This window comes from Bubalus bubalis, chromosome 4 (assembly GCF_019923935.1).
Source record: "Bubalus bubalis isolate 160015118507 breed Murrah chromosome 4, NDDB_SH_1, whole genome shotgun sequence".
NCBI lineage: Eukaryota > Metazoa > Chordata > Mammalia > Artiodactyla > Bovidae > Bubalus > Bubalus bubalis.
In genome coordinates, this window is record NC_059160.1 from 69,150,418 (window position 1) to 69,176,275 (window position 25,858).

At 38.4% G+C, this 25,858-nt stretch overlaps 1 protein-coding gene across 4 annotated transcripts in view; it reads left to right on the plus strand.

Moving 5' to 3' along the window:
- The first annotated feature begins 4,191 nt into the window (after positions 1–4,191).
- The window catches only part of USP15 (ubiquitin specific peptidase 15), a 135,106-nt gene continuing 113,439 nt past the window's right edge, over positions 4,192–25,858 (plus strand). For 2 of the 4 annotated variants that reach the window (XM_006072616.3, XM_006072617.3), the window contains exon 1: positions 4,192–4,618. In XM_006072616.3, coding sequence (XP_006072678.1) covers positions 4,530–4,618 — 89 coding nt within the window. In that variant the 5' untranslated portion in view covers positions 4,192–4,529. The remainder of the gene's footprint in view (positions 4,619–25,858) is intronic. The other 2 variants (XM_025283888.2, XM_025283889.2) reach the window with 2 other exon arrangements.

Sequence of the window (25,858 nt, forward strand, 5' to 3'; positions counted from 1 at the left end):
TAGTATCTACCATAGATTGACATCAACCTCCAGAGTAATGTCAGCTTACACAGCATTTTGGTTATGCTTCCAAAACAGAGAATTTAAAGTAGCAGCTCCAAATAATCCATTGGCAGACTTCACACCCAGGTTAAAATTAAACTTTCTAGATCCTTTAGGATAGAAGGTATAATTTTGTTTGTTCTCTTTTTTTTTTTTTTTTTAATTTAAATAACTTTAGTTAGGGCAGATCTTTCATTAGAGTTCCCACAACTCCTCACTGTCTTAACAACAGTTTTGCTTCACTCATTTACATTAGCTATTATCGAACCCTTGCAAGCATTTGAGTTTCAGCCCCAGAAGAGTCTAATCACCTTATTTTTTATGAAAAAAACCAATGTTCACAGAGATTAAATAACTTGGCCAAGGTGATCAAGCTAGTTAGTGGCACCGAGCCAGAGTCAAAATCCAAGTACACTGGCCCTTTGTGTAAGACACTGTATTCATTTCACTACTTTTTCTTTCTCTTTATCAGAACATAACATTTATCTGAAATAAGAAGACTGTGGGTTTTTTAAGTTTTTAAAACTGCATCGTGGCACTTACAATTTTTGTTCATATCTCAAGTTTCAAAATATCATTAACAGATTAAGCATATTACTACATGCTGTTTTGGTGTTTGCACTACTCCCCCTCCTTTCCACTGTGTTTTAGCTGTTCCGAGAGCTAGTAAAGGGGAAAATGGAGTTATAAAGTTACAAAAGAGAAAAGAATGAAGGGTTTAGAGAGTTGAACACGCATGGGGGAGTGGGGAGTTATCAAAAGGAATAACTGTAGAGGAAGGACAAGGAAGAAGGAAAAAGTGAAGCAGTGGTTCCTGAAGACCCTGAGATAGGAAGAGCTGAGAAATAAAGACAGCTAGGTCATCAATCATTGTTCCTTTATGGAATGTGCTGATTCTAGCAGATTTTTCTTTAGGCTCATGAAGCCAACACCAAACAAAATTGTTAAATATTCAAAGTTCCTCTTTGAATTCTTTGTACTTTCTTGCATTCAACTCTATCTAAAGATGCAGTTCTTTTTCTTCTTTCTCTGGTCCATCTAAGGTCTATCAAGCACTCATTTGACACCTTAGTTTTAAGATTTACTCTCTTCCAGATTGTTGACATTTGAAGTCCTACCTTTTAGTTGTTGAAAATAATAACTTTTCTGAAAGACGTCACTTAAACATCAGTAAGCAGAGAGGGAATTATTTGAAGATGAAGGAATCCTGCTTTTAGGTAAAGTGCACTTGATTCATATCAAGCTTAAAATCTAAAGTACTCAGATACCCCTTTTCCCTATTCAAAGTCCTAGGTCAAATTTTTAACAGGTAAGAAAGGTGCAGAGTCTGAGAAGGTAATAGCAATCACCAAGAAAATAGTACATTTTTTATAAAGTTAACTAAGGGAAGCATCAGTGAAGACACTTATTCCAAACAAGTCAATGTAATACCTGGTTCAGTTATCTGTGTGAGTCAAAGGAAAGTAACATTTCTCATCAATTATCTACTTATTCACTAGAGAAAAAAGATATTCAGTAGTGAACCTTAACCAATTTAGTATTTATAAACAGTATCTTATTTCTCTTCATAACTGAGTGTAGAAGTATGATAAGCAGAATTTCCATAAATTTGTAAATTTGCTTACTAATTTAAACAATTTAAGTTTACTTACTATAGCAATCAATTGATTGTTATTATCAAGATCGTAAAGGCCAGTAGAAAAATAAAAATTTACCCAAACCTTCTAGATGCTGGAACTAAACTGCTTGGTTTCAAATCTGGGTTCTGCTGCTTGCCTCAGTTCCTTATCTACCTGGTGAGTGAGTGAGTGAAGTCACTCAGTTGAGTAGGACTCTTTGCGACCCCATGGACTATAGCCTAATAGGCTTCTCTGGTGGCTCAGACAGTAAAGTGTCCGCCTACAATGAGGGAGATCCAGGTTCGATCCCTGGGTCGGGAAGATTCTCTGGAGAAGGAAATGGCAACCCACTCCAGTACTCTTGCCTGGAAAATCCCATGGACAGAGGAGCATGGTAGGCTACAGTCCATGGGGTCCCAAAGAGTCAGGCTCCTCCATCAATGGGATTTTCCAGGCAAAAATACTGGAGTGGGTTGCCATTTCCTTCTCCAGGAGATCTTCCCCACGCAGGGATTGAACCCTGGTCTCCCGCATTGTAGGTCGTTGCTTTACCGTCTGAGCCACCATGGAAGTCCTTATCTACCTATTGAGAGTAGTAATAATACTTGCCTCATAGAATTGTTAGGAGAATCAAAATAACACTTTAAAGTGTTTAGAACCTGATTTGGCACTGTATAAGTGGGCTTGTTAAATAAAATACTGTGACTCTTCTTTCTTTTTTCACTCTGAAGGCAACTAGTTATGTGTACAAAATGACTTCATCAATCTGACATAATTCAAATTGACATCGAACTTACACATCTATATCCCGTTAACTCATTGCCTTGAACATGGTGCAAACGAATAAAATGTTATTTCATTTTGTTGCATGGATACAGAGTTCAACATATCAGAAATGCCCTGTCTTTGAAAAAAAATACCAAGCTGGATAGCAGGGTATGCATGAGGCCTCACTTCTCAGTTGTTGTGTTTATAAAATGATGGAGAGGATCTTTGCCTTCAAAACCTGTAACTTCTTTTTCCCAACAACTTTATTGAGATACAATTAATACACTGTTACAAATAATCCCATCAATACAGAACATTAGCGTTTATTGATTGGCTACTGTGTCCCCAGGTAATACACATACATTGTTTTTCTTAATCTTCATAAAAATTCTTTAACACACGTATTATCTTTCTCAATTTGATGATTAACTATAGCTAAATACTTTGCAGCTAGAGGTTGAGGCATGAACATGAGGTTTGAATTCATGTTCATTCATATGATTCCATTATTTTTCCCATATCCATAGGCCTTTCTGAAAAATTACTTAGTTCTCTTTCAGAGTTTAGGTGGGAAAGGAGGGAAACTTAACCCTTTGATAGTACTCATAGTTAAACTAATTTTTAACGTCAAAAATCAAATAGTATAAGAAATAGCAGGAACTGGAAGCTGTTTTCAGACTTTCAAATCAAGGATGATACAAGAATACAAAACAGTATTATTTCAAAGAAAATAAGCAATCCTAATGCTGATACACACAAATTATACTACCCTGACTTGGAAGGGTTCAACACTTATATTACACCCATTTTCTGCATTCCTACCAAATGACTTAGCATAGAGGCTGAAAACTAGTAAACAAGAGAGATCATGCTGGAATTCTTATCCATCTTTTAGACTTTTCACATCATGTTATCTTACAGTCAAATCGCTGGACATCTTCATGCTCGGAATTACTTAGGCAGTTTTGCCACAATTTATTTCTTAAACACATATTTAGGTCATTCTTATGTTAGGCAGCACTAGGTGTACAAAGCGCTAGCCACTAGGTGTACAAAGGTGTTGTTTTTTGTTTGTTTTAAATGACTAGTGCAGCCTAGTTTCTATGTTAGTTTAGGCTTTCGTAAGGAGTGGTAATTAGTGTAACAGCGAGCCAGTGTGCATGTGAAGCTGGACTATAAACTTGCCTCTCCACTTACTGTGTGACCTTGGCATTTGATTTTTGAGACTCGATTTTCCCATTTTTAACATAATCGGCTTCAAATAATAGCTAGAACTACCTACTTTCAGGTGCACACACCATGGGAAGGTGTGGCTAGGAATATGTAACTTCATAGTATCTAGGAGAATGGGTTTCTCGCCTGTTTTCGCTCCTTTATTTTAGTACCTGGCACTATTCGATACATATTTTACACCTTGTTCACCGAGGAACTGGAACGTGTTTTTCACTGCAGCTTAGCTATCTGGGTGTGCCTGGGGAGGCGTCACAAAGAGCCTATAAAAGGTCTCCACCTACAGCAGGAGTAGGAGCGCAAGAAAGAGCCCAGAAAGAGCACTGCGGCTAAGCGTTCGGTTTCGGGTTGCTAGGTTTGGTCCAATCTTCACCGAGTTTAGGTTCTGGGACTCGCAACGGAAAGACTCGAGTCACAGACCTGTTAAAATTTTTCTGCCATATTTCAGCCGTCCCCACGCCCCTCGCCCCGCCCCACCCTCAAGCGTGAGTGAATGCGCAAATAAGGGTTTTCAGGCGTCTGTGGGAAAGACGGAGGGGAAGGCAGAAGGCAGGATGGACAGGGCGGTGGCACCGCTCAAGTGAGACAGGATCCAGGCCCCACAGTCGAGAGTTAAAACCAGGCGTTCCCGGGTCGTAGGAGGCCGAGGCGAGCTGCTAGACGGGCAGGGGCCGATGCGAGGCAGCCGACCACGGCGGCGCACTCACTCCGCCCGGGGCCAACGCCGGTCCGGAGGCGCACCCCCCCCACCCTTTCGTCTCTTTTGGTTTCGACCTGCCGACTGGGAGGGGCCGCGGGACGCCATTCCCACAATGCTCTGGGGCGTGCCGCCGCCGTCGCTGCCGCCTCCGCTACCGCTAGTGGAAGAAGATGGCGGAAGGCGGAGCGGCAGATCTGGACATCCAGCGTTCTGACATCGCGACGCTGCTCAAAACCTCGCTCCGGAAAGGGGACACCTGGTGAGGGAAAGAGGTTGAAGTGGCTGCGGTTGCCCGAGGGTGGTGGGGAACTCGGTGGGAACTGCGGGCTGGTGTCTCGCTGGTGACAGGTGCGGGCAGGTCCGGCGGCGGCCGCCTCAGGCAGCAGGATTTTGGCCGCTTCCGCAAGGCTGGGGCAAAGATTGGACCCGAAATGAGGGCCACAGTTCATGGCTCGTCGGGGCATGCTGAAAGGCTTGCGGGGAGCGGCGGCGGCGGCTCTTGAGGTTCTTCTCGTCCTTCTTCCTCTGGTTGTGCCGCTCCCACTTCAGGCCTTCCCGAACGATAGGTTACTCTCGTTCGGTGTGAGTCTCTTAATGTTTGACAGGTCCTGGTCTCGCGGCTGATCACGATCTCACCCGCTTCACTTCTTTAGTCATTTCCTTTCCCTGCTTTGTCGGCATCCAAGTTCCCCTATTCTGATTCTCGTATTCTTCCGGGAGGCCGGCTGCAGGATGTTTGCGGTTCGTACTACACAGGTGGCATGTGTCAGGGCGCCACTTAAGAGAAAGGAACCTAGTTCCTAGTTCCTTGTCAAAAGGAGGGAGAGGAGTACTGAACCTTAGGCTTCTGAGTGGTACCACGTGGTCTTGTGCTTTAGTGGAAGCTTGATAGACGCCGGCAGCGTTTCTCATAGAAGTGCAGCTCTTCCCTCTTACTGGAAGGATAACGTAGGCCTGCAAGAAGTAGATAAGTCCACTTGAAGCTTCAGTCACTTGCTAACATTCAAACTTATAAAATACCAAAGGATATACTTAAAATATAGAAGGAAGTATTTGTAGATTTTAATATTTGTGGGCCATATCAAGTGGTATTCAAAATAACTTAAGTATGTGAATATGTAACCTAAAGTGCTCTGTTTCATTAGGAAGGATCATGTGCCTCTTTATTATAATAAAAGTTATTTTCACTTTTCTATCGTCGTGTATAATATGCAGCATGTTTTTTCATTTCCTCATTATGGCTTAGTGGAAGGAGCGTAAGATTTAGACTCAAGTTAGGTTAGCCTTTCCACCACTTAGCTTGCAGTGTGACTTTGAGGAAAGTTAATTTAAATTGCATCTCAATGATTTCATCTACGAAATGGACAGAATGATTTCATTTAGGGGTTTATCCTGATTCAGTGAAATAGTCTACAAGATTTTCTGCCTTGAGATAACATTAAATTTTAGTTACCTTCTTATTACTACCATTTCTGTTAAAATGCTGTGGTATTAGAATCATTGTCAAGTAAGCTAGAATCACTGTCAAGTAAGCTAGTAGATGGCAGACTTGGGACTTGAATTTAAATACTTTGGTCTAAGTCTTGGTACTTTTTCTTATTTTGTTAGGCTACACTGTAAGTTTTATATGATTAAAAATCCCTGAGAGTGTAAACATATACTTGTTGGATTGCAGCAAAAAAAATATGGTTTAATAATCATTTTTGCTCATAATGGAGTGTTCCTATGATGTTTATTATTGTGGGGAAATTGGACATTTCCTAGGACATTTTTGTTTACCTTTTCCTGTGAATTGTTAAAGATGAAATCAATCTTTGCTTTTTCTTGTTAAAGAACATTTTAACATTCTTAATTTACCTTGCCTAATACCACCTTATACTAAGGTAAATGTGGATTTTCATGAAATACAAATCTACAATTTAATATATTTGTTGATGTTCAGTCATTAAGTTGTGTCTGACTCTTTGTGACCCCATGGACTGTAGTGCAGCAGGCTTCCCTGTCCTTTACTGTCTCCTGGAATTTGCTCTAACTCATGTTCATTGAGTTTGTGATGCTATTTAATTTAATATATAGATACTACTTATATGTATATTACTCCTTGTTAATGTTGTTGTGGTTTTGATATACTGAGTAATAATTGGTGGTGTTAACCATAAAGGGTGATCAAAGCAGTATGGATATTGTGACCATTAAAGTTTAGCATTTTTATTTTTGACAAAGTTACTGTAAATCATTTTAAAGATTTGTTGATATTTATAAGAGTAAATACAGGAAGTTCATAAATTTGAGTCATTTTAGTGCTTCCATCTTAAAACTGAGGCTCAGACATTTAATTAACAGCAGAATGTGCAAATTTTTATCCTCACAATTGATTTCCCCTCTCATTTACAGGAAAAAAATTGCAGGAAAAGATGGTACTGGGATGCTCCAGAAACTAATTTGGTTTATATGTGAGCCAGTTTACTTGGAATTAGCAAGTGAAACCTATCAAAAAAGGAATTAGCAAAAGTTTGATTCAGAATTTTAAGGAGAATAATTTGTTAAGTATGAATTTGATAATGTGTTCGTGAGTACAGAATTGGTAAAGATATTTAATGGTTTAGTTGTAGCTTGGGTTCATGTTTTTGGTACTCATTAAAACTTGTTACGGAGAAGGCAATGGCACCCCACTCCAGTACTCTTGCCTGGAAAATCCCATGGACGGAGGAGCCTGAAAGGCTGCAGTCCATGGGGTCGCTGAGGGTTGGACACGACTGAGCGACTTCACTTTCACTTTTTACTTTCATGCATTGGAGAAGGAACTGGCAACCCACTCCAGTGTTCTTGCCTGGAGAATCCCAGGGACGGGGGAGCCTGGTGGGCTGCCGTCTATGGGGTCGCAAAGAGTTGGACACGACTAAAGCAACTTAGCAGCAGCAAAACTTGTTAAATAGTTATTTCTCTTTTTAAAGTCTTAAAAAAGCCTCGGATTAGTCATTTATGGGTGTTTGGGCAAATTCTGCTTGTTTTTTAGTAGCTGAAATGGGCCATATGCAAATGGAACATTGTCTTGGCATATGTATATTACCATCTTGAAAAGACTGATTGGACTGTTAAGAAAAAATGATAGATTTACCATGAGTTTATTCTTGAAATTTTAATACAAACGTTTCATGTTATAGTCAAATACATTCAAATAAGTAAAGATCATTAATTAGGTTGTGAGCACTTTGCAGATAAAGACTGCCTCCTACTACTATGGTAATTAATGCTAACACCTGGCCAAGGATACAGATTTGCTTCTATGTGGATACTAGAATTTCTGTTTATTTGTAAATAGTGGATGAGTTTTATCTGGAAACTAACTTTCTAGAGATGAAAATAAGCTACACGTGTCTGAGACGAGTAACAAACCTTATGATATGTTTGGTATTAAATTTTGTAGTGACAAAAATGTCAAAATTGATGTAAAAGAGATACACTTCTTAAAAAGGTTGGGTATAAAAGTAACAGCTATCTGTGTTAGAAGGCGTGATCTTTTATGCTGTTTCCTCATCTGTGTTTAGCTTCATGGAGAGATTCAGAAAACTATGAACAACACTATTAGAATTTAGAAAGTGTAGAAAAAGAGTAAAGGAACTAGAACTGTTTGGCTTAGGATGAATGAAAGACAACTTAATTTTTAGGTACATGGTAGTTTCCTCTAATAAGATAAAAGGAAAATTTGTTTAAAGTACATTGCATTAAGTATTATCAGGGATGGAAGAACCTATTGAAGGGAATGATAGTTAAATAAGTATACAAATATACAAATACATGTTGTGGGTTATGTACTCTCTTAGGTGATTTCTTTTAAAATAGATTTATTGTAAGTAAATAAATAGATGATTATAAGTCACCAAAATCACTGCTGTATTCCCTCATTATATTAAATGTTATGTATCTACCAATCATTTCCACTAATTTTTATGTTCAAGTATGTTCAAAGCTTACTTTACAGATTAAATCTTGCATGTCATTTTTGTATAAACTCTAATAAAATTAGCAGATTTAAGGTAACTTTGAAGAGTAACTTTGATTTATAGTCATTTAAAAATGTACTCATATAGCCATGTGTGATGTTTTTGTCTCAAACTGCAGAGGAATTGGACCAATCAAGTTTTTTTGATAGAGGAGGCATTAATTTCAATTTTAGAGCTTTCCTTTCCTACTGTTTTACTTAGAAATCTTTATTTTATGTAGTCCTTTATGTTTTTGCAATTTTGATTCACACTAAAAAATAATCTTAAATCAGGCCATCAGTTAATAATGGAAATGGAAACTATTAATCAATATGAACTCCAAATTGTTTAGTGTGTGCTTGCCAAGAAGTTTTTATATTACTCTTACTGTTAGCTTTAATTGTATCAAAGTGTTTACCTCTAAAATAGGATATATATTATATCATTTGCATCAAATGAAACCAGAAAGCAAAACTGTTTTTTAGTGTTGGTCAATTGATGAACATAACAGAAGTAGGGACGTTAAAGCATATTTTTCACATTTTAATTGCTTAAAATTGAGAAAAGTAGCTTTTCCTTATTTAATCCTTTTCATAATTTTTAAAATCACTTGTAAGTTGTTAGTGAAGCCAAGATTAATGTACCCCATTTGGTCAAGCACATCCAGAGCTTTAGCATCTACTTAGTGACATTCAGATTTTATTTTTTCCTAAATCATACCACCTTTTTTCATTAGCACATACAAAGTATTAAATAGATGTTTTAGAAAATAATTTTGTAACTGCTACTAATCTTGCTTGGATGTAAGTATGATGAGAAAAGAATTGTCAGGCTGTGACCTATGATATTACATTAAAAAGGCCCTGTGCTAGGTGTTGCTGAATCACTTAGTCCCTCATTACTACTATTCTAGGGTACCAGAATGTGAATGTGTGCCAGTGCACACTGGCCAGAATAGGAGTTTCCCCAGATAGGCTTGAAGAAGTGTTCACACAGTGATACATCTGAGATTTGGACCCAGGTAGTTTGAGGCTTTAAATCAGGCCTTAAAGTTATTGTGCTACACTGCCTTTTAAATGGAGAAGGCGATGGCACCCCACTCCAGTACTCTTGCCTGGAAAATCCCATGGATGGAGGAGCCTGGTAGGCTGCAGTCCATGGGGTCACAAAGAGTTGGACACGACTGAACGACTTCACTTTCACTTTTCACTATCCTGCATTGGAGAAGCAAATGGCAACCCACTCCAGTGTTCTTGCCTGGAAAATCCCAGGGATGGGGAGCCTGGTGGGCTGCTGTCTATGGGGTCACATAGAGTCGGACACGACTGAAGCGACTTAGCAGCAGCAGCAGCAGCAGCAGCCTTTTAAAGATGCATTTTAAAGTGTTCCACTTGTTTTTTTAAATGGACATTCTTTTCTCTTTAAATGGAATCTAATTTATATTTAGGAAGAGAATTTTACCATTTTATCCCACACTTGTTTCTTGTGACTGTTTAGTTTTGATATGATGGAAAATCTTATACTGCTTTTGGAAAAAAAAAAATATGTTTAAGGATTAGTAGGTTATTAACTGAATATGTAGAACAAATATTATTTCAGTCCAAAAGTACATTTAAACAAAAGCAATTGGGCTCATGTATTGTTTAGATTTGGGATTTTGTTTATTAGTAATCATAAGCGATTGTTAGAGGCCATATGGCCCCCTTTACGTATAGTTTTACAGAAACAGCGTATCTAGCAGATAGTAAGAGCTTGTAGTAAGAGTAGGATATTTTGTTTTAGTACTTTACCCATATTTTAAAAGTATAAATCACAAATATATGTCTTTTTTTTCCCCATTAAGAATCCATAGAAATAGCCCAGAAAATGCATATGTGAAAGTTTGATATTTTACGTTCCATGATTACCAACTTCTTGTGAATTTTCAGAGTCAAAGCACACTTAAGACAGTGAAAGGTACATAACCATATTGATACCTCTTTAACATCTGAAAACTGACAGTCCATGTAGTATCACTGCTGATAAAATGAGTTTTCCCATATTATTAGTCATTAGGTATATTTGTTTTATTACGTGATGTTCGGTCACTCAGTCGTGTCCAACTCTTTGTGACCTCATGGACTGCAGCACGCCAGGTTTTTGTGTCCTTCACCATCTCCGGGATTTTGTTCAAACTCATGTCCATTAAGTTGGACAAGAGTTTAGAGTGATTTTTCTTTTCCTCACTGTGAGAATTAACTTCACTGAAAAACTATGATTATTGATAAAAGTGAATTGAAACCATCAGCTAGATTGGCAGGGAGATAAAGGGAAAGTTGAGAATTACTGGTGAAGGTGTTTGTGCACATCTGGTTGGATTCTCAAAATAAGTGTATATTCTGTTCTTGTAGATGAGAAATCTGAGAGAAATCAGTTGGTTTGCATGTGGTTCACAGATAATAATACCACCACTAGTGAGCATGTATTGAATGCTTACTCTCTTCTAGCCACTATCCAAAATGCTTTATACTTGTGCAGCTATTAAAGCAAGAGTTTTATTTACCTCATTTTATAGATGTTTGAGGGTTTAAGAGCTGGTTTTTAAAATATTACTTACACACCTGGTTTATAATGATTTAAAATACTAAATCCTATTAGTATCTTTTTAGTATTAAAATGTTTTGTGGTGTCACTACTCAAGTGTAATTCAAACAGTATTTCATAAACCATTAAACTGTTTCTTCTTAGTCTCCATATAGAATTTGTCTGCAGTTGCTGGTTTTTTTTTCCTCCCTGAGTAATGTCAGTTTGGTTTGTGCCTCTTATTTTCATTTCCTTAGTTACCACTGTAATTCACACTCTGTATCTTATATTTATTCCTTTGAAGTTGTTTTTTCAGATTCTTTCTCCATCTATTCTTTAGAAAGGGAAATGTAGTTCCGTTTAGCGTCACCATCCATTGTACACAGAAGCCACCAAAGAAACGTAGAGTAAGACTGATTGGTAGTAAGTGAACTCAGTTTTGAATTCAGATTAAAGTGATGTATCTGAGGGAACGATCAAGAACAGCTCTTCAAAAAGAAAAAAGCTCAGATTCTAATATAAGGCAGAAAACCTCTGTAGGGTTAACCTATATTTGGTTCTGCCTAGAATACTGCTTCTTCAGTAAGATTCCACTCGGTTTTCTTATAGTTGTCCAAAAAGAAAAGGAGGGTAATGACTACTTTTTCTTCTTTATGAGGAGGAATACTAAGAATCCTGTCCCTTCCACTCTCCCTTTAGCTTTGAGAAGGTCCAGGTATTAGTGTGATAATTCCTCGTAATTCAGGAAAATGATTTAGCAGACGTGGCCTTAGAAAAGACTTTTTAGTGAAAGGCAGCAAAGGCTCTCTCACAAGCAAGTCCAAAGTGTCTCTGAGACCAGGCTAGTCTAAGTTTTAGAGAGCCAGTTTTTGCTTTTAAAACTGAAATATAGTTGATTTACAATGTTGTGTTTCAGGTGTACAGCAAGGTGATTCAGATATAGATACATATTTTTTAGATTTTTCCATTAGAGGCTATTACAGGATATTGAATATGGGTCCTTATGCTATACAGTAGGTCCTTGTGGGTTATGTATTTAATATATAGTAGTGTGTATATTTTAATCCCAAACTCCTAATTAATCCCCCCATCTCCACTTTCCCCTTTGGTAACCAAAAGTTTATTTTCTGTGTCTATGAGTCTCTGTTTTGTAAATAAGTTCATTTGTATCATTTTTTTAAGATTCCACATAAAAGTAATATATGATATTTGTCTTTCTCTGTCTGACTTATTTCACTTAGCCAGTGAAATCAAAACTGGGGAGCATTAGAGAAAAAATTCTTTGCTTGAGTGAAAAGAGCATCAAGTTCCTGTAGTAAAAAAAAAGATTAAGGGTGATAATTACATTTATCATGTTGTACATTACCTCCCTAGTACTTATCTTCTAACTGAAAGTTTGTATCTTTTGACTGCCTTCATACAAGTCCTCCTCCCCCATGCCCTTGCCTCTGGTAACCACAAATCTGATCTAATTTTTTATGAGTTTGATTGGTTGGTTCTCCTATAACACTGTTACTTCCTATTATGGAACATAGTGATTTGATATTTCTATACATTTCAAAAGGATCACCAGGATAAGTCTAGTTACTATGTGTCACCATACGAAGGTATTACATGATAACTGATTCTATTTCCCACATTGTACATTTCCTGCTTGGGACTCATTTATTTTGCAACTGCAAGTTTGTGCCTCTTAATCTCACTTACCTATTTCTCTCCTCTGCCTACCTTCCTTTTCTCTAGCAACCACCTGTTTGTTTTCTGTATCTATGACTATTTCTGCTTTCTTATGTTTGTCTTTTAGATTCCATATATGTGTGAAATCATACATATTTGTCTGTCTGACTTATTTCACTTAGCGTAATATCCTCCATGGCCATTCATGTTGTTGCACCTGGCAAGATTTCATTCTTCTTTATGGCTGAGTAATACTCCATTGTGGGACTTCCCTGTGGCTCAGTGGTGAAGGAGAAGGAAATGACAACCCACTCCAGGAAACCCCATGGACAGAGGAGTCTGGCCAACTATAGTCCATGGGGTTGCAAAAGAGTTGGACATGACTTAGTGATTAAACAACAAAAACAATATTCCTTTGTAATATAATTAATGGTGCTGAATATTATATGTGAAAGTTGTTAGAGTAAATCCTAAGAATTCTCATCATTGTTGTTCAGTCACTCAGTTGTGTCTGACTCTTTGCCCACCCCATGGACTATAGCACATTAGGCTTCTCTGTCCTTCACTGTCTCTTGGAGTTTGCTCAAACTCATGTCCATTGAATCTGTGATGCCATCCAACCATCTGATCCTCTCTTGTCCTCTTCTCCTCCCACCTTCAGTCATTCTTAGCATCAGGGTCTTTTCTGAGTCGGCTCTTCTCCTCAGGTGGCCAAAGTATTGGAGCATCACTCCTTCCAGTGTGTACTCGGGATTGATTTCCTTTAGGATTGACTGGTTTGATCTCCTTGCTGTCCAAGGGACTCTCAAGTCTTCTCCAGCACCACAGTTCAAAAGCATCAATTCTTCACCACTCAGCTTTCTTTATGGTCCAACTCTCACATCAATTCATGACTACTGGAAAAACCATAGCTTTAACTAGACAGACCTTTGTCGACAGAGTGATGTCTGCTTTTTAAATACACTGTCTACGTTTGTCACAGCTCTTCTTCCAAGAAACAGACATGTTTTAATTTCATGGCTGCAGTCACCATACACAGTGATTTTGGAGTGCAAGAAAATAAAGTCTGTCACTGTTTCCATTTTATCCCCATCTATTTGCCATGAAGTGATGGGACCAGATGCCATGATCTTTGTTTTTCAAATGTTGAATTTAAGCCAGATTTTTCAGTCTCCTCTTTCACCTTCATCAAGAGGCTCGTTAGTTCCTCTTAGCTTTCTTGCCATTAGGATGGTGTCATCTGCATATCTGAGGTTATTGATATTTCTCCCAGCATTCTTGATTCCAGCTTGTGCTTCATCCAGCTGGCATTTCACATGATGTACCCTGCATTTAAGTTAAATAAGCAGTACACAGCCTTGACATACTCTTTTCCCAATTTGAACCAGTTTGCTGTTCTATGTCCAGTTCTAACTGTTGCTTCTTGACCTGCACACAGGTTTCTCAGGAGGAAGGTAAGGTGGTCTGATATTCCCATCTCTTGAAGAATTTTCCACAGTTTGTTGTGATCCACACAGTCAAAGACTTGAGCATAGTCAGTGAAGCGGAAGTAGATGTTTTTCTGGAATTCTGTTGCTTTTTCTGTGACCCAGTGGATGTTGGCAATTTGCTCTCTGGTTCTTTTGCCTTTTTTAAATCCAGCTTGTACATCTGGATGTTCTCATGCTATTGAAAGATTTTGAGCATTACTTTGCTAGCATATGAAATGAGTGCAGTTGTGCTGTAGTTTGAACATTCTTTGACATTGCGCTTCTTTGGGATTGGAATAAAATCTGAACCTCTTCCGGTCCTGTGGCCACTGTTCTCATCATAAGGAAAATTTTTTTCTATTTAATTTTGTATCTATATGAGCTAACGGGTGTTCAGTAAATTTATTGTGGTAATCATTTCATGATGTATGTAAGTCAAATCATTATGCTGTACACCTTAAACTTTTATAGTGCTGTATGTCAATTGTATAAATAAAACTAGAAGAAAGAAAAAAGAATGATAAGGGTTAAATGATCTAACCATAAGATCTGTTTAACCATAAGAGATCTGATAATTTGGCTTGCTTTATATTATTTAGCAATATGTCATAGCAACTTGATGAAGTTTAACAGTTTAATCAAGAGATTTATCTGTGATATAGATGGAAAATTTATTTTCTTAAATTTGAATGAATTTCAAGCTTTTCAAATCTCAGAAAAGGTATAGCGAAGTATTTATATGTACCATGCAGTTGTGGCTATGATTACAAATACTACCATTCATGTATGAGTCTGTATGAAATAAGTGATAGTGTTCTCCTTTACAGTTTCAGAAACTGGAGTACAGAGCTAAGTGCACATGGTGATACGGTCAGTCAGTGGTGCAGCAGAGATTCTGATCTAGGCAGTCACCTCTGAAACCTGCATTTTAAAATACACTGCTACTGCCTGCCTTTGAGTGATAGCCATACCCATTTTATGGGAAACAGTTCTTTGAGGGATGAATACTTGAAAGTATTAGAATTAAGAAGTGGCAGTTTTGTCATATTAGTAAAATACCATGTTCATCTATTATCTATGGGGAAACTACAGAATTTTCTAGGTCTTTCTGGTTTAGTATTGTAGTCTTGGCAGTCTCATTTCTAACTAATATAGCTCTTTGATACAAGTATTGTTTCCTGCAGATTCTTTACTTATTCCTTCCTTATAGGAGTTTACACATCATTCATGTTATTTCCAGTACATTTTACTAAGTCTTGACTTTCACTTACTTCAAAACCAATCTTTGTAAAATTATCCCTAGTAATTCCATCCAGATTTATGGCCCTTTCACACTTTTGAAAAAAGATAATAGCTTTATTGTGTATAATTGACATATCATACTGTCTCTGGAGGAAAGGAACATGGGCAGAGAAAAGAAATCGGTGAGTGGTATCACATATCACTTGATGTGTACAATTCACTGAATTTGGGTATATTCATAGAATTGTGCCACCATCACCACAGTCAATTTTGGAATATTTTTATCAGTCCTAAAAGAAACCACATACCTATTAGCAGTTTCCCCCACCCCCTTTTCTACCCACATCCCGCTGTTCTTGGCAGCTACTAATCTACTTTCTTGTTCTATAAATTTGCCTTCTGGATATTTCATGTAAATAAAATCATATATGTGTGATTTTTATCTCTGGCTTCATTTACTTAACATAATGCTTTTTAGATTCATCCATTTTGTAGTGTATATCAGCACTTCATTTCTTTTTATTGCCACAAAATGTCCCGTTGTATAGGGATGCCACATTAAGTTTATTCCTTCTTCAGTTGATGGACTTTTGACTTGTTCACACTTTTTGATTGTTATGAATAATCCTTCTATGAACACTTATGTGCAAGTTTTAGTCTAGACATAAGTTTTCATTTCCCTTGGGTGCATATCTGGCAATGGAATTGCTGAGTCTCCGTGTTTATTTTTTGAGGAACTAGTGGACTCTTTTCCAAAGCAGTGGCGCCATTTTCCATTGCCACTAGTGATGTATAAGGGTCCAGTTTCTCTGCATTGTTGTGATACTTATCTGTCTTTTTGATTATAGCCATCTTGGGGGATGTGAAGTGGTATCTCATTGGAGGCTCAATTTGCATTTTCATAGTGGCAAATGTTGGTGCACATCTTTTCATATATGCTTATTAGCCCTTTAGGCAAAAATGCCTGTCTATATTCTTTGCCCATTTTCTCACTTGGCAATTTTCTCTTCATTATTGAGTTTTAAGAGTTCTTCATATATATTCTAGATACAAAGCCCCTATCAGATAGATGATACGCAACATTTTCTCCACTTCTGTGTGTTTTCTTTTCACTGTCACAATCTTATTTGGCTTCCTTCCTGAGTTCTTTGTCTTTAGTTTAGATGTAAAAGAGGTCATAAAAATTAATTCTTGCCAGCTGATTAATGTGTAGAGCAAAAAATAGGTTGGAAATGCTTCACACCTAAAAATTAAGATATAAAGGGATGATTAACCAAACCATTGGTTTATTTGAACAACTTAATAGCTTTCCTTGATTATGTTTTACTGAAGAGTTTTCATTTGTGGTACTTAAAAAAAATCAGTGAGGTATCTAGTTTTATAATGATTTAAAGTACTAGATACTATAAATACCTCTTACTAGTATTAAAAAATGGCTAATGCTGTTGCAACTTAAATGTAATTGAAACAGTATTTTATTCAATGAGATGATTAGTCATAGAGTGAATTAATATCCAAAAGTGTTTATGCTGTTAATTCTACACACAACAGTTATACATGTTGTTCTCAGAGTAAGTGTGCTACATTGAATTAGGCTGAAGTTTTTGTGTGTCTCCTCAGTTGCAAAATAGTGACTGTCTTATATCTACTTTGCAGAGAAAAAGGTAGGGTTTTTTTAAAAATAAACATCATATATCAGTATTAAGCAATTAAGAAGGAACTGCTTATTTGAAAATTGTCAGCATAAAGGTATACTAATCCAAAAAAGCAAAACAGAACCATGCATTCACTAGCCCTATGGTTTTCTGAATCCAGCTCTTGGGATTTCCCCATTTCCCTGTATTGCTTTTAAATGTCTTTGTATTTACGACTGTTCTGAATCATTCATTGGTCCCTTTATGTGTTTCTTAAATTTTCTTTTAGTGTGTAGAGACACTAGCCAGCTTTTGAGACTCCTACCTTTCTTCTCTACCACCACCCACCCCAAAAAACACACAAAAAACAGCAAAAAACCTACAACCTGGCTTTTCAGTTCTTATAATAGCTTTTCTGCATTTGAGGGCTGTTTTAAAATTGACTCATTTTGAATTGATTTGTTTTGGGTTCTAAAATTGATTCTGCTTCTCTGTAGCCATTGATAATTGTTCTGTCCAGACCACATTACACATTGTCTGTCTTGATACCATTAGAACATTTAGCACCATACAGTTTAGGCCTTTTTGAAGTACTCATAACTTTATGTAAGTTTTGATTTATTAAACATTTCACTTGTGTTTAAACCTCCCAACACTCCTGTGAGATACTCCCAATGATCTTCATAAAATGTAAATCAGATCATATCTCTTCTAAAAATCTGTCAGTGGCTTTCCTTGCATTTAGGATAAAATCTTTGATTACCTTAAAGGTGCTGTAGTGTGGCCCCAGCCTCCCTTATCCAGCATCTCTTCTCCCTTTGTCATAAACTCCAACTGCATTTAACTCTTCTAGTATACCTGAATCCCGAAGTTGTTCTGGGTCTAGCATGTGCTGTTCCTTCAATCTAGATAGCTTTTTATCTTATTCTTCATGAAATAACTCCTGTTCATACGCTAAGATGATATTTTTTCAAAAAGGTTTTTGTTTATTCTAAATGTGTCTCAGTCACTGCATTGTGTCCAACTCTTTGCAACCCATGGACTGCAACCCACCAGTCTCCTCTGTCCATGGAATTTCCCAGACCAAAATACTGGGGTGGGTTGCCATTTCCTTCTCTAGGGGATCTTCCCGAAACAGGGATTGAACCTGTATCCCCTGCATTAGCAGGCGGTTCTTTACCACTGAGCTTCCTGGGAAGCCTTAGTTCTCTGTTAGTAAATGGCTTCCAAAGTACAGTTTAATACAGTAGAAAGAACACTAAACTTTAGAGTCTGAAAACTAGAGTGCATACTGAAAACAGGTCCTACACACTCAGTGTTGTATGACCTTGTTAAGGTACATAGCTTCTCTGTGTTTTGGTTTCCCCATCAGCTAAATAAAAAAAAGAGGAGGAAAAGTTACTCTAAAGATTAATTTGAAAACACTTTATACAAAAAACTTTACATAAATATAAATTAAAACATTTCTATTCTCTTGTTGTTCAGTCACCCAGTTGTGTCTGACTCTTTGTGACCCCATGGACTGCAGCATGCCAGGACACTCTGTCCCTCACCATCTCCTGAAGTTGCCCAAGTTCACGTCCATTGCATTGGTGATGCCATCCAGCCATCTCATCTTCTGACACTCTCTTCTTCTGCCCTCAATCTTTCCCAGCATCAGGGACTTTTCCAGAGAGTCAGCTGTTCACATCAGATGACCAAATACTGGAGTTTCAGCTTCAGCATCGTAGTACTTCCAAGTATCCAGGGTTGATTTCCCTTAAGATTGATTGTTTGATCTCTTTGCTGTCCAATGGGCTCTCAAGAGCCTTCTCCAGCACCACAGTTCGAAGGCATCAATTCTTTGGCACTGCCTTCTTTATGGTCCAGCTCTCACAACTGTATGTGACCACTGGGAAAACCATAGCCTTGACTATACAGACCTGATTGGCAGAGTAATGTCTCTGCTTTTCAACACAGTCTAGGTTTGTCATAGCTTTCCTGCCAAGAAGCAAACATCTTCTAATTTCATGGCTGCAGTCACCATCTGCAGTGATTTTAGAGCCCAAGAAGGGGAGTCGGTCACTACTTCCACCTTTTCCCCCTCTATTTACCATGAATTAAATCAGGCTGGATGCCATGATCTTAGTTTTTTTGGTATTTAGTTTTAAGCCAGCTCTTTCTCTCTTTCACGCTCATCAAGAGGCTCTTTAGTTCCTCTTTGCTTTCTGCCACTAGAGTGGTATCATTCACATATCTGAGGATGTTGATGTTTCTCCCACCTGTCTTGATTCCAGCTTGTCACTCATCCAGCCCAGCATTTCTCATGATGTGCTCAGTGTATAGATTAAACAAACAGGGTAACAGCAGACAGCCCTGTCGTATTCCTTTCTCAATCTTGAACCAATCAGTTGTTCCATACGGGGTCCTAACTATTGCTTCTTGACCCTCATACAGGTTTCTCAGGAGACAGTTAAGATGGTCTGTTACATGACACTAAATTTTAATTTTAACAGTAGAGTGATTGATCATATTTGTGTTTTTAAAATGTCTGGCAGCAGAATGGAGGCTAAATTGGAAGCAAGCAAATTTAAAGCAGTTACAAGTTGGGCAGCTGTTATAGTACTCTATGCCACTTAAGACTGATGAGGAGGGTGAGTTACAGAACTAAGATACTTTTCTGAGCATGAAGAAGAGAGGGACAGACTTGGTTGCTAGATGTTAAGGGGTCATGGAAGAATATAGGATAATTTGGTTTCTGGTTTGGGAAACTAAATTACTGATGACATTTATTAAAGAGATATTAGAGAAGGAGTACATTTGAGGATGTAAAGACAGTTGACAACTTGAAGTTGAAATTCTATAAAAATTCCAAGTTGACATGGATGAATAGAAATTGGAAATATTCAAGAACTTGAGGATTGGTCTTAGCATGCAGATTTTAGACTCCAGGTGAAGTTACAATATCACTGAGACTATTGACTGTGAGAAAAAAGGAAATTGAAGAGCAGCTCTGTGACATTAACATTTAGGTAGAAGTAGGGAATCTTGTAAAATAGCTAAATACATTTAGATATAGATATATTCCTGCCCTCCGGAAAGGTACAATCACTGAGATTATTTTTAAAAACACTGATATGGTAACAAAATTATGAATCCACTGAGATTATTTTTAAAAGCACTGATATGGTAACAAAATTATGAATCCTTTGTATTCGGTAGGGTGGCCATTGGTGACTTCACGAGGACCTTTTTGAGGGCCCATTGGGATAGCAAGATCTGTTGTGCTTTGGTGAAGAGTAAGTGAAGATAGAGGAAGGAGAAGCTTGGCTGCAAGGACAAATCAGAAAAATGGGAGCAGGTAGAAGAGGAAATGTGTATGTGAGTAGGGCAGTCATATGGGCAGAAGGGGGAAAAGAGTGGATGGATCTTCTTATATGCTAAGTTAAAAAAACAGAATAGATATGGGGGGAAAAAAAGATGGTAGCGGCTGTTTATAAGTTAAGTCTCCAAGGAGGCAGAAGGAAATTAGATCCAAAGAATAGGAACAAAAATTATTAGCCTTAGATTTAAGGAGAGTTGTATACTCCGCGGGTATGTAAGGGAATCACTGATGATAAAGGTGTGGAATAAGAGAGTTAGAAAGTTGGGGCTTACTTCGAAAAGTAAGCAGCAAGGCTGTCTATTCAGCCTAATGGATTAGAGACTTAATGCTTTGAAAAGGTTTGAAATAGTTATTGGAAGTAGAGAAGGCTAAACTGGAGATATGCTGGAGGATTGTAGGTTGTTTTTAAAGGACTTGAGATCGATTGAAGACCATAGATACTTAATCTCTGAAATTTTCTTTAGTAATTTTGAACTCATAATATCATTATAGAAACATTTTCATATTGGTATACTAGTGTTTGAGAATCATCAGTCAGTACAATTCAGTGGCTCAGTCGTGTCTGACTCTTTGCCACCCCATGGACTGTGGCACGCCAGGCCTCCCTGTCCATCACCAACTCCCAGAGCCTACTCAAACTCATGTCCATTGAGTCAGTGATGTCATCCAAGCATCTCATCCTCTGTCATCTCCTTCATCTCCCGGCTTCAGTTTTTCCCAGCATCAGGGTCTTTTCACATGTCAGTTCCTCACATCAGGTGGCCAAAGTATTGGAGTTTCAGCTTCAACATCAGTCCTTCCAGTGAACACTCAGGACTGATCTCCTTTAGGATGGACTGGTTGGATCTCCTTGCAGTCCAAGGGACTCGCAAAAGTCTGCTTCAACACCACAGTTCAAAGGCATCAATTCTTCGGTGCTCAGCTTTCTTTATAGTCCAACTCTCATATTCATACATGACTACTAGGAAAACCATAACCTTGACTAGACTTTGTTGGAAAAGTAATGTCTCTGCTTTTTAATATGCTGTCAAGGTTGGTCATAACTTTCCTTCCAAGGAATACGTGTCTTTTAATTTCATGGCTGCAATCACCATCTGCAGTGATTTTTGGAGCCCCCCAAAATAAAGTCTGCCACTGTTTTCACTGTTTCCCCACCTATTTCCCATGAAGTGATGGGACCACATGCCATGATCTTAGTTGTCTTAATGTTGAGTTTTAAGCCAACTTTTTCACACTCTCACTTTCATCAAGAGGCTCTTCAGTTCCTCTTCGCTTTCTCCCCTGAGGGTGGTGTCATCTGCATACATGAGGTTATTGATATTTCTCCCGGCAATCTTGATTCCAGCTTGTGCTTCATCATTCAGCCCAGCGTTTCTCATGATGTACTCTGCATAGAAGTTAAATAAGCAGGGTGACAATATACAGCCTTGACGTACTCCTTTCCCAGTTTGGAACCCGTCTATTGTTACATGTCCAGTCCTAACTGTTGCTTCCTGATGTGCATACAGATTTCTCAAGAGGCGGGTCAGGTGGTCTGGTATTCCCATTTCTTTCAGAATTTTCTACAGTTTGTTGTGATCCACACAGTCAAAGGCTTTGGCATAGTCAGTAAAACAGAAATAGATGTTTTTCTGGAACTCTCTTGCTTTTTCAATGATCCAGCGTATATTGGCAATTTGATCTCTGGTTCCTCTGCCTTTTCTAAAACCAGCTTGAACATCTGGAAGTTCATGATTCATGTATTGCTGAAGCCTGGCTTGGAGAATTTTGAGCATTACTTTACTAGTGTGTGAGATGAATGCAATTGTGCGGTAGTTTGAGCATTCCTTGGCATTGCCTTTCTTTGGGATTGGAACGAAAACAGGCCTTTTGGGTAGTGACAAATGTGAGGCATCATCATTAAAGTCCTTTGTATTCCCTGGTGGCTCATCTGGTTAAAAAATCCACCTGCATGCGGGAGACTTGGGTTCGATCCCTGGGTTGGAAAGATCCCCTGGAGAAGGGAAATGCTACCCACTGCAGTATTCTGCCTGAGGAGTTCTATGGACTGTATAGTCCATGCAGTCGCAAGGAGTTGGACACGACTGGACGATTTTCACTTTCACTTTTCACCTGAAACAGAGGGAATGATAGTGATTCAGCCACAGTCCGAAGCCTCACCCAAAAGCTGAAATGATCGTGAGCATATTTTGGTACGTTTGCTTCATAGCTTTTTATATAGGAACACAGTCAGATGGCTCAATATTATTCAGAAATATTTCATCCTCAGTTTCATCTGTATCATACTAACTCTTTTGTGTAAGAAACTTAAATTTGTTTATCATAAAGAGGTTAATAATTACTCTGGGCCATCTAGATGTTTGCATGTTAGTATTTAGTTGAACCTAGGATGGTTGCAGAAGAAGGCAATGGCACCCCACTCCAGTACTCTTGCCTGGAAAATCCCATGGATGGAGGAGCCTGGTAGGCTGCAGTCCATGGGGTCGCTAAAAGTCAGACACGACTGAGCGACTTCACTTTCACTTTTCCCTTTCATGCATTGGAGAAGGAAATGGCAACCCACTCCAGTGTTCTTGCCTGGAGAATCCCATGGACAGAGGAGCCTGGTGGGCTGCCGTCTATGGGGTCGCACAGAGTCAGACACAACTGAAGCGACTTAGCAGCAGCAGCAGCAGGATGGTTGCAAGTCTATAGTTTAATATTTGGTAAGTTTAATATTTGGTACTAAAGCTTGATCAGCTTAAAGTCAGTATATATGTCAGTTTTAGAATTTTTTGATTGTTTGGTTTACATATCTTCCCAGATAACAAGGGTAATAATTTGTATTTTTGTACTTTGTGCTTTTCTTTTCTTACGAGATGTCAACCAATCATTTTCACCTTTCTGGCTTAGTTAGTAGTTGCTCTAGTTAACAAAAGGAAATAATTTCTTGAAAATGAATGCATTACTATATATCAGATTCATAATTTGATCAGTTTGGAAACAATTAAGTCATGTTTTTCTAAAGAAAATTCTTCAAGGTTTATGTAACTTTTTCTTAGAATCTAATGGTGATTGCAGCCATGAAATTAAAAGACGCTTACTCCTTGGAAGGAAAGTTATGACCAACCTAGATAGCATATTCAAAAGCAGAGACATTACTTTGCCAACAAAGGTCCGGCTAGTCAAGGCTATGGTTTTTCCAGTAGTCACATATGGATGTGAGAGTTGGACTGTGAAGAAAGCTGAGCACCAAAGAATTGATGCTTTTGAACTGTGGTGTTGGAGAAGACTCTTGAGAGTCCCTTGGACCGCAAGGAGGTCCAGCCAGTCCATTCTAAAGGAGATCAGTCCTGGGTGTTCATTGGAAGGACTGATGTTAAACCTGAAACTCCAATACTTTGGCCACCTCGTGCAAAGAGTTGACTCATTGGAAAAGACCCTGATGCTGGAAGGAATTGGGGGCTGGAGGAGATGGGGATGACAGGATGAGATGGCTGGATGGTATCACCGACTCGATGGACATGAGTTTGAGTGAACTCCGGGAGTTGATGATGGACAGGGAGGCCTGGCGTGCTGCGATTCATGGGGTCACAAAGAGTCAGACACAACTGAGTGACTGAACTGAACTGAATGGAAATTAATCTGTTGGATTTGGAAGAGATTTGTCATCGTTCAGTCACTCAGTTGTGTCTGACTGTTGGCAACCCCATGGACTGCAGCATGCTAGGCTTCCCTGTCCTTGACCAACTTCTGGAGCTTGCTCAAACTCATGTCCAATAAGTTGGTGATGCCATCCAACCGTCTCGTCCTCTGTCATCCCCTTCTCCTGCCTCCAATCTTTCCCAGCATCAGGGTCTTTTCTTTTCAAAGAGATAGTATAAAATAAATATGAGGTAATATAAAATAATAATAATAGAAAATAATGAATTTCTTTTAAAAAGTAAAGAGTAATAAAACTAAAGCTATGCATTTTATACATTTTTCTGTACACATTTTTATCCCATTTTTATACTTGAAATCTCATTTGCTATCAGCTTGGTTGACTGCAACATTATTCATAGTCTGTATGTTTGACTCTTTCATTTTGTGCATGTATATGAAGATTATACATTAACCATTGTTACTGTTTAGTTGCCAGGTCGTGTCCAATTCTTTTGTGACCCCGTAGACTATAGCCTGCCAGGTTCCGCTGTTCATGGGATTTCCAAAGCAAGAATATTGGCATGGGTTGCCATTTCCTTCTCTGGAGATCTTTGTGACCCAAAGATCAAACCTGTGTCTCCTGCATTGGCAGGTAGATTCTTTACCACTGAGCCACCAGGGAAGCCCATCCATATAAACGGTTATTCTGTATTAAATAGGAAACATATAATTCATATTAAGTATGCTGCTGCTGCTGCTGCTGCTAAGTCACTTCAGTTGTGTCCGACTCTGTGCGACCCCATAGACAGCAGCCCACCAGGCTCCCCCGTCCCTGGGATTCTCCAGGCAAGAACACTGGAGTGGGTTGCCATTTCCTCCAATGAATGAAAGTGAAAAGTGAAAGTGAAGTCGCTCAGTCGTGTCCGACTCTTAGCGACCCCATGGACTGCAGCCTACCAGGCTCCTCCATCCGTGGGATTTTCCAGGCAAGAGTACTGGAGTGGGGTGCCATTGCCTTCTCTGAAAACTAACCCTTAGGCAACTTATATGAATATTTAAAATAATAATGTCAAATAAGAAAGATTTATAAACACAATAACAAAAAATGTCAAATAGGGTGTTATTTTGTGCAACATGAGAGGAAATCAAGTTTCAACTGGTAACTATTAAAGTGTTACTGAGTATTCAGGAAATGATATTGTTAAGCTAATACATAGTAGCAAGTTACTCTGGTAAATAAAAGCATACCCAGAAGCAGTTTTATTCATTCATTCAGTAAATTTTTATTAACCAATTGCTTTGTGTCAGGAATTGAGTGAGGGACTGGAATTACAAAGGTTCATGTGATATGGCATCTGGTCTTGAGGAGCTCACACAAGGAAAAGATGTATGTCATCTGCTGCTGCTGCTAAGTCGCTTCAGTCGTGGCCGACTCCATGCGACCCCATAGACGGCAGCCCACCAGGCTCCTCCGTCCATGGGATTTTCCAGGCAAGAGTACTGGAGTGGGTGGCTATTGCCTTCTTCCATACTAAGTATACTATTTCAGAAAACAGAATACAAAGAAAAATGTAACAAAACTGCTGTGTAAACCTCTGTTAGTTAAAAAAAAAAAAGCTTTACAAATACAGTTGAATCTCCCTGTACCTGTTTTCACTCATCCTAACCCCTTCCCTCTCTTGCCACAGGGAGCCACCATCCAGAAATGGATTTTTATTATTCCCTTTACTTATATTTTCAATATGTATACATGAATCTATGAATATTATTATTTGTCGCATGTTTAAAAATTTTCTATAGTTGTACTGTGTGTGCGTATCTGTATCTTAATGTATTTGTGTTATATTACATGTATCCTTTTGCAGCTTCTGTTTTTCTTATTCAACATTGCAGTTTTGAGATTTATCCATGTTAATACTTGCAGCTGTATTTTTCATTTCAGTT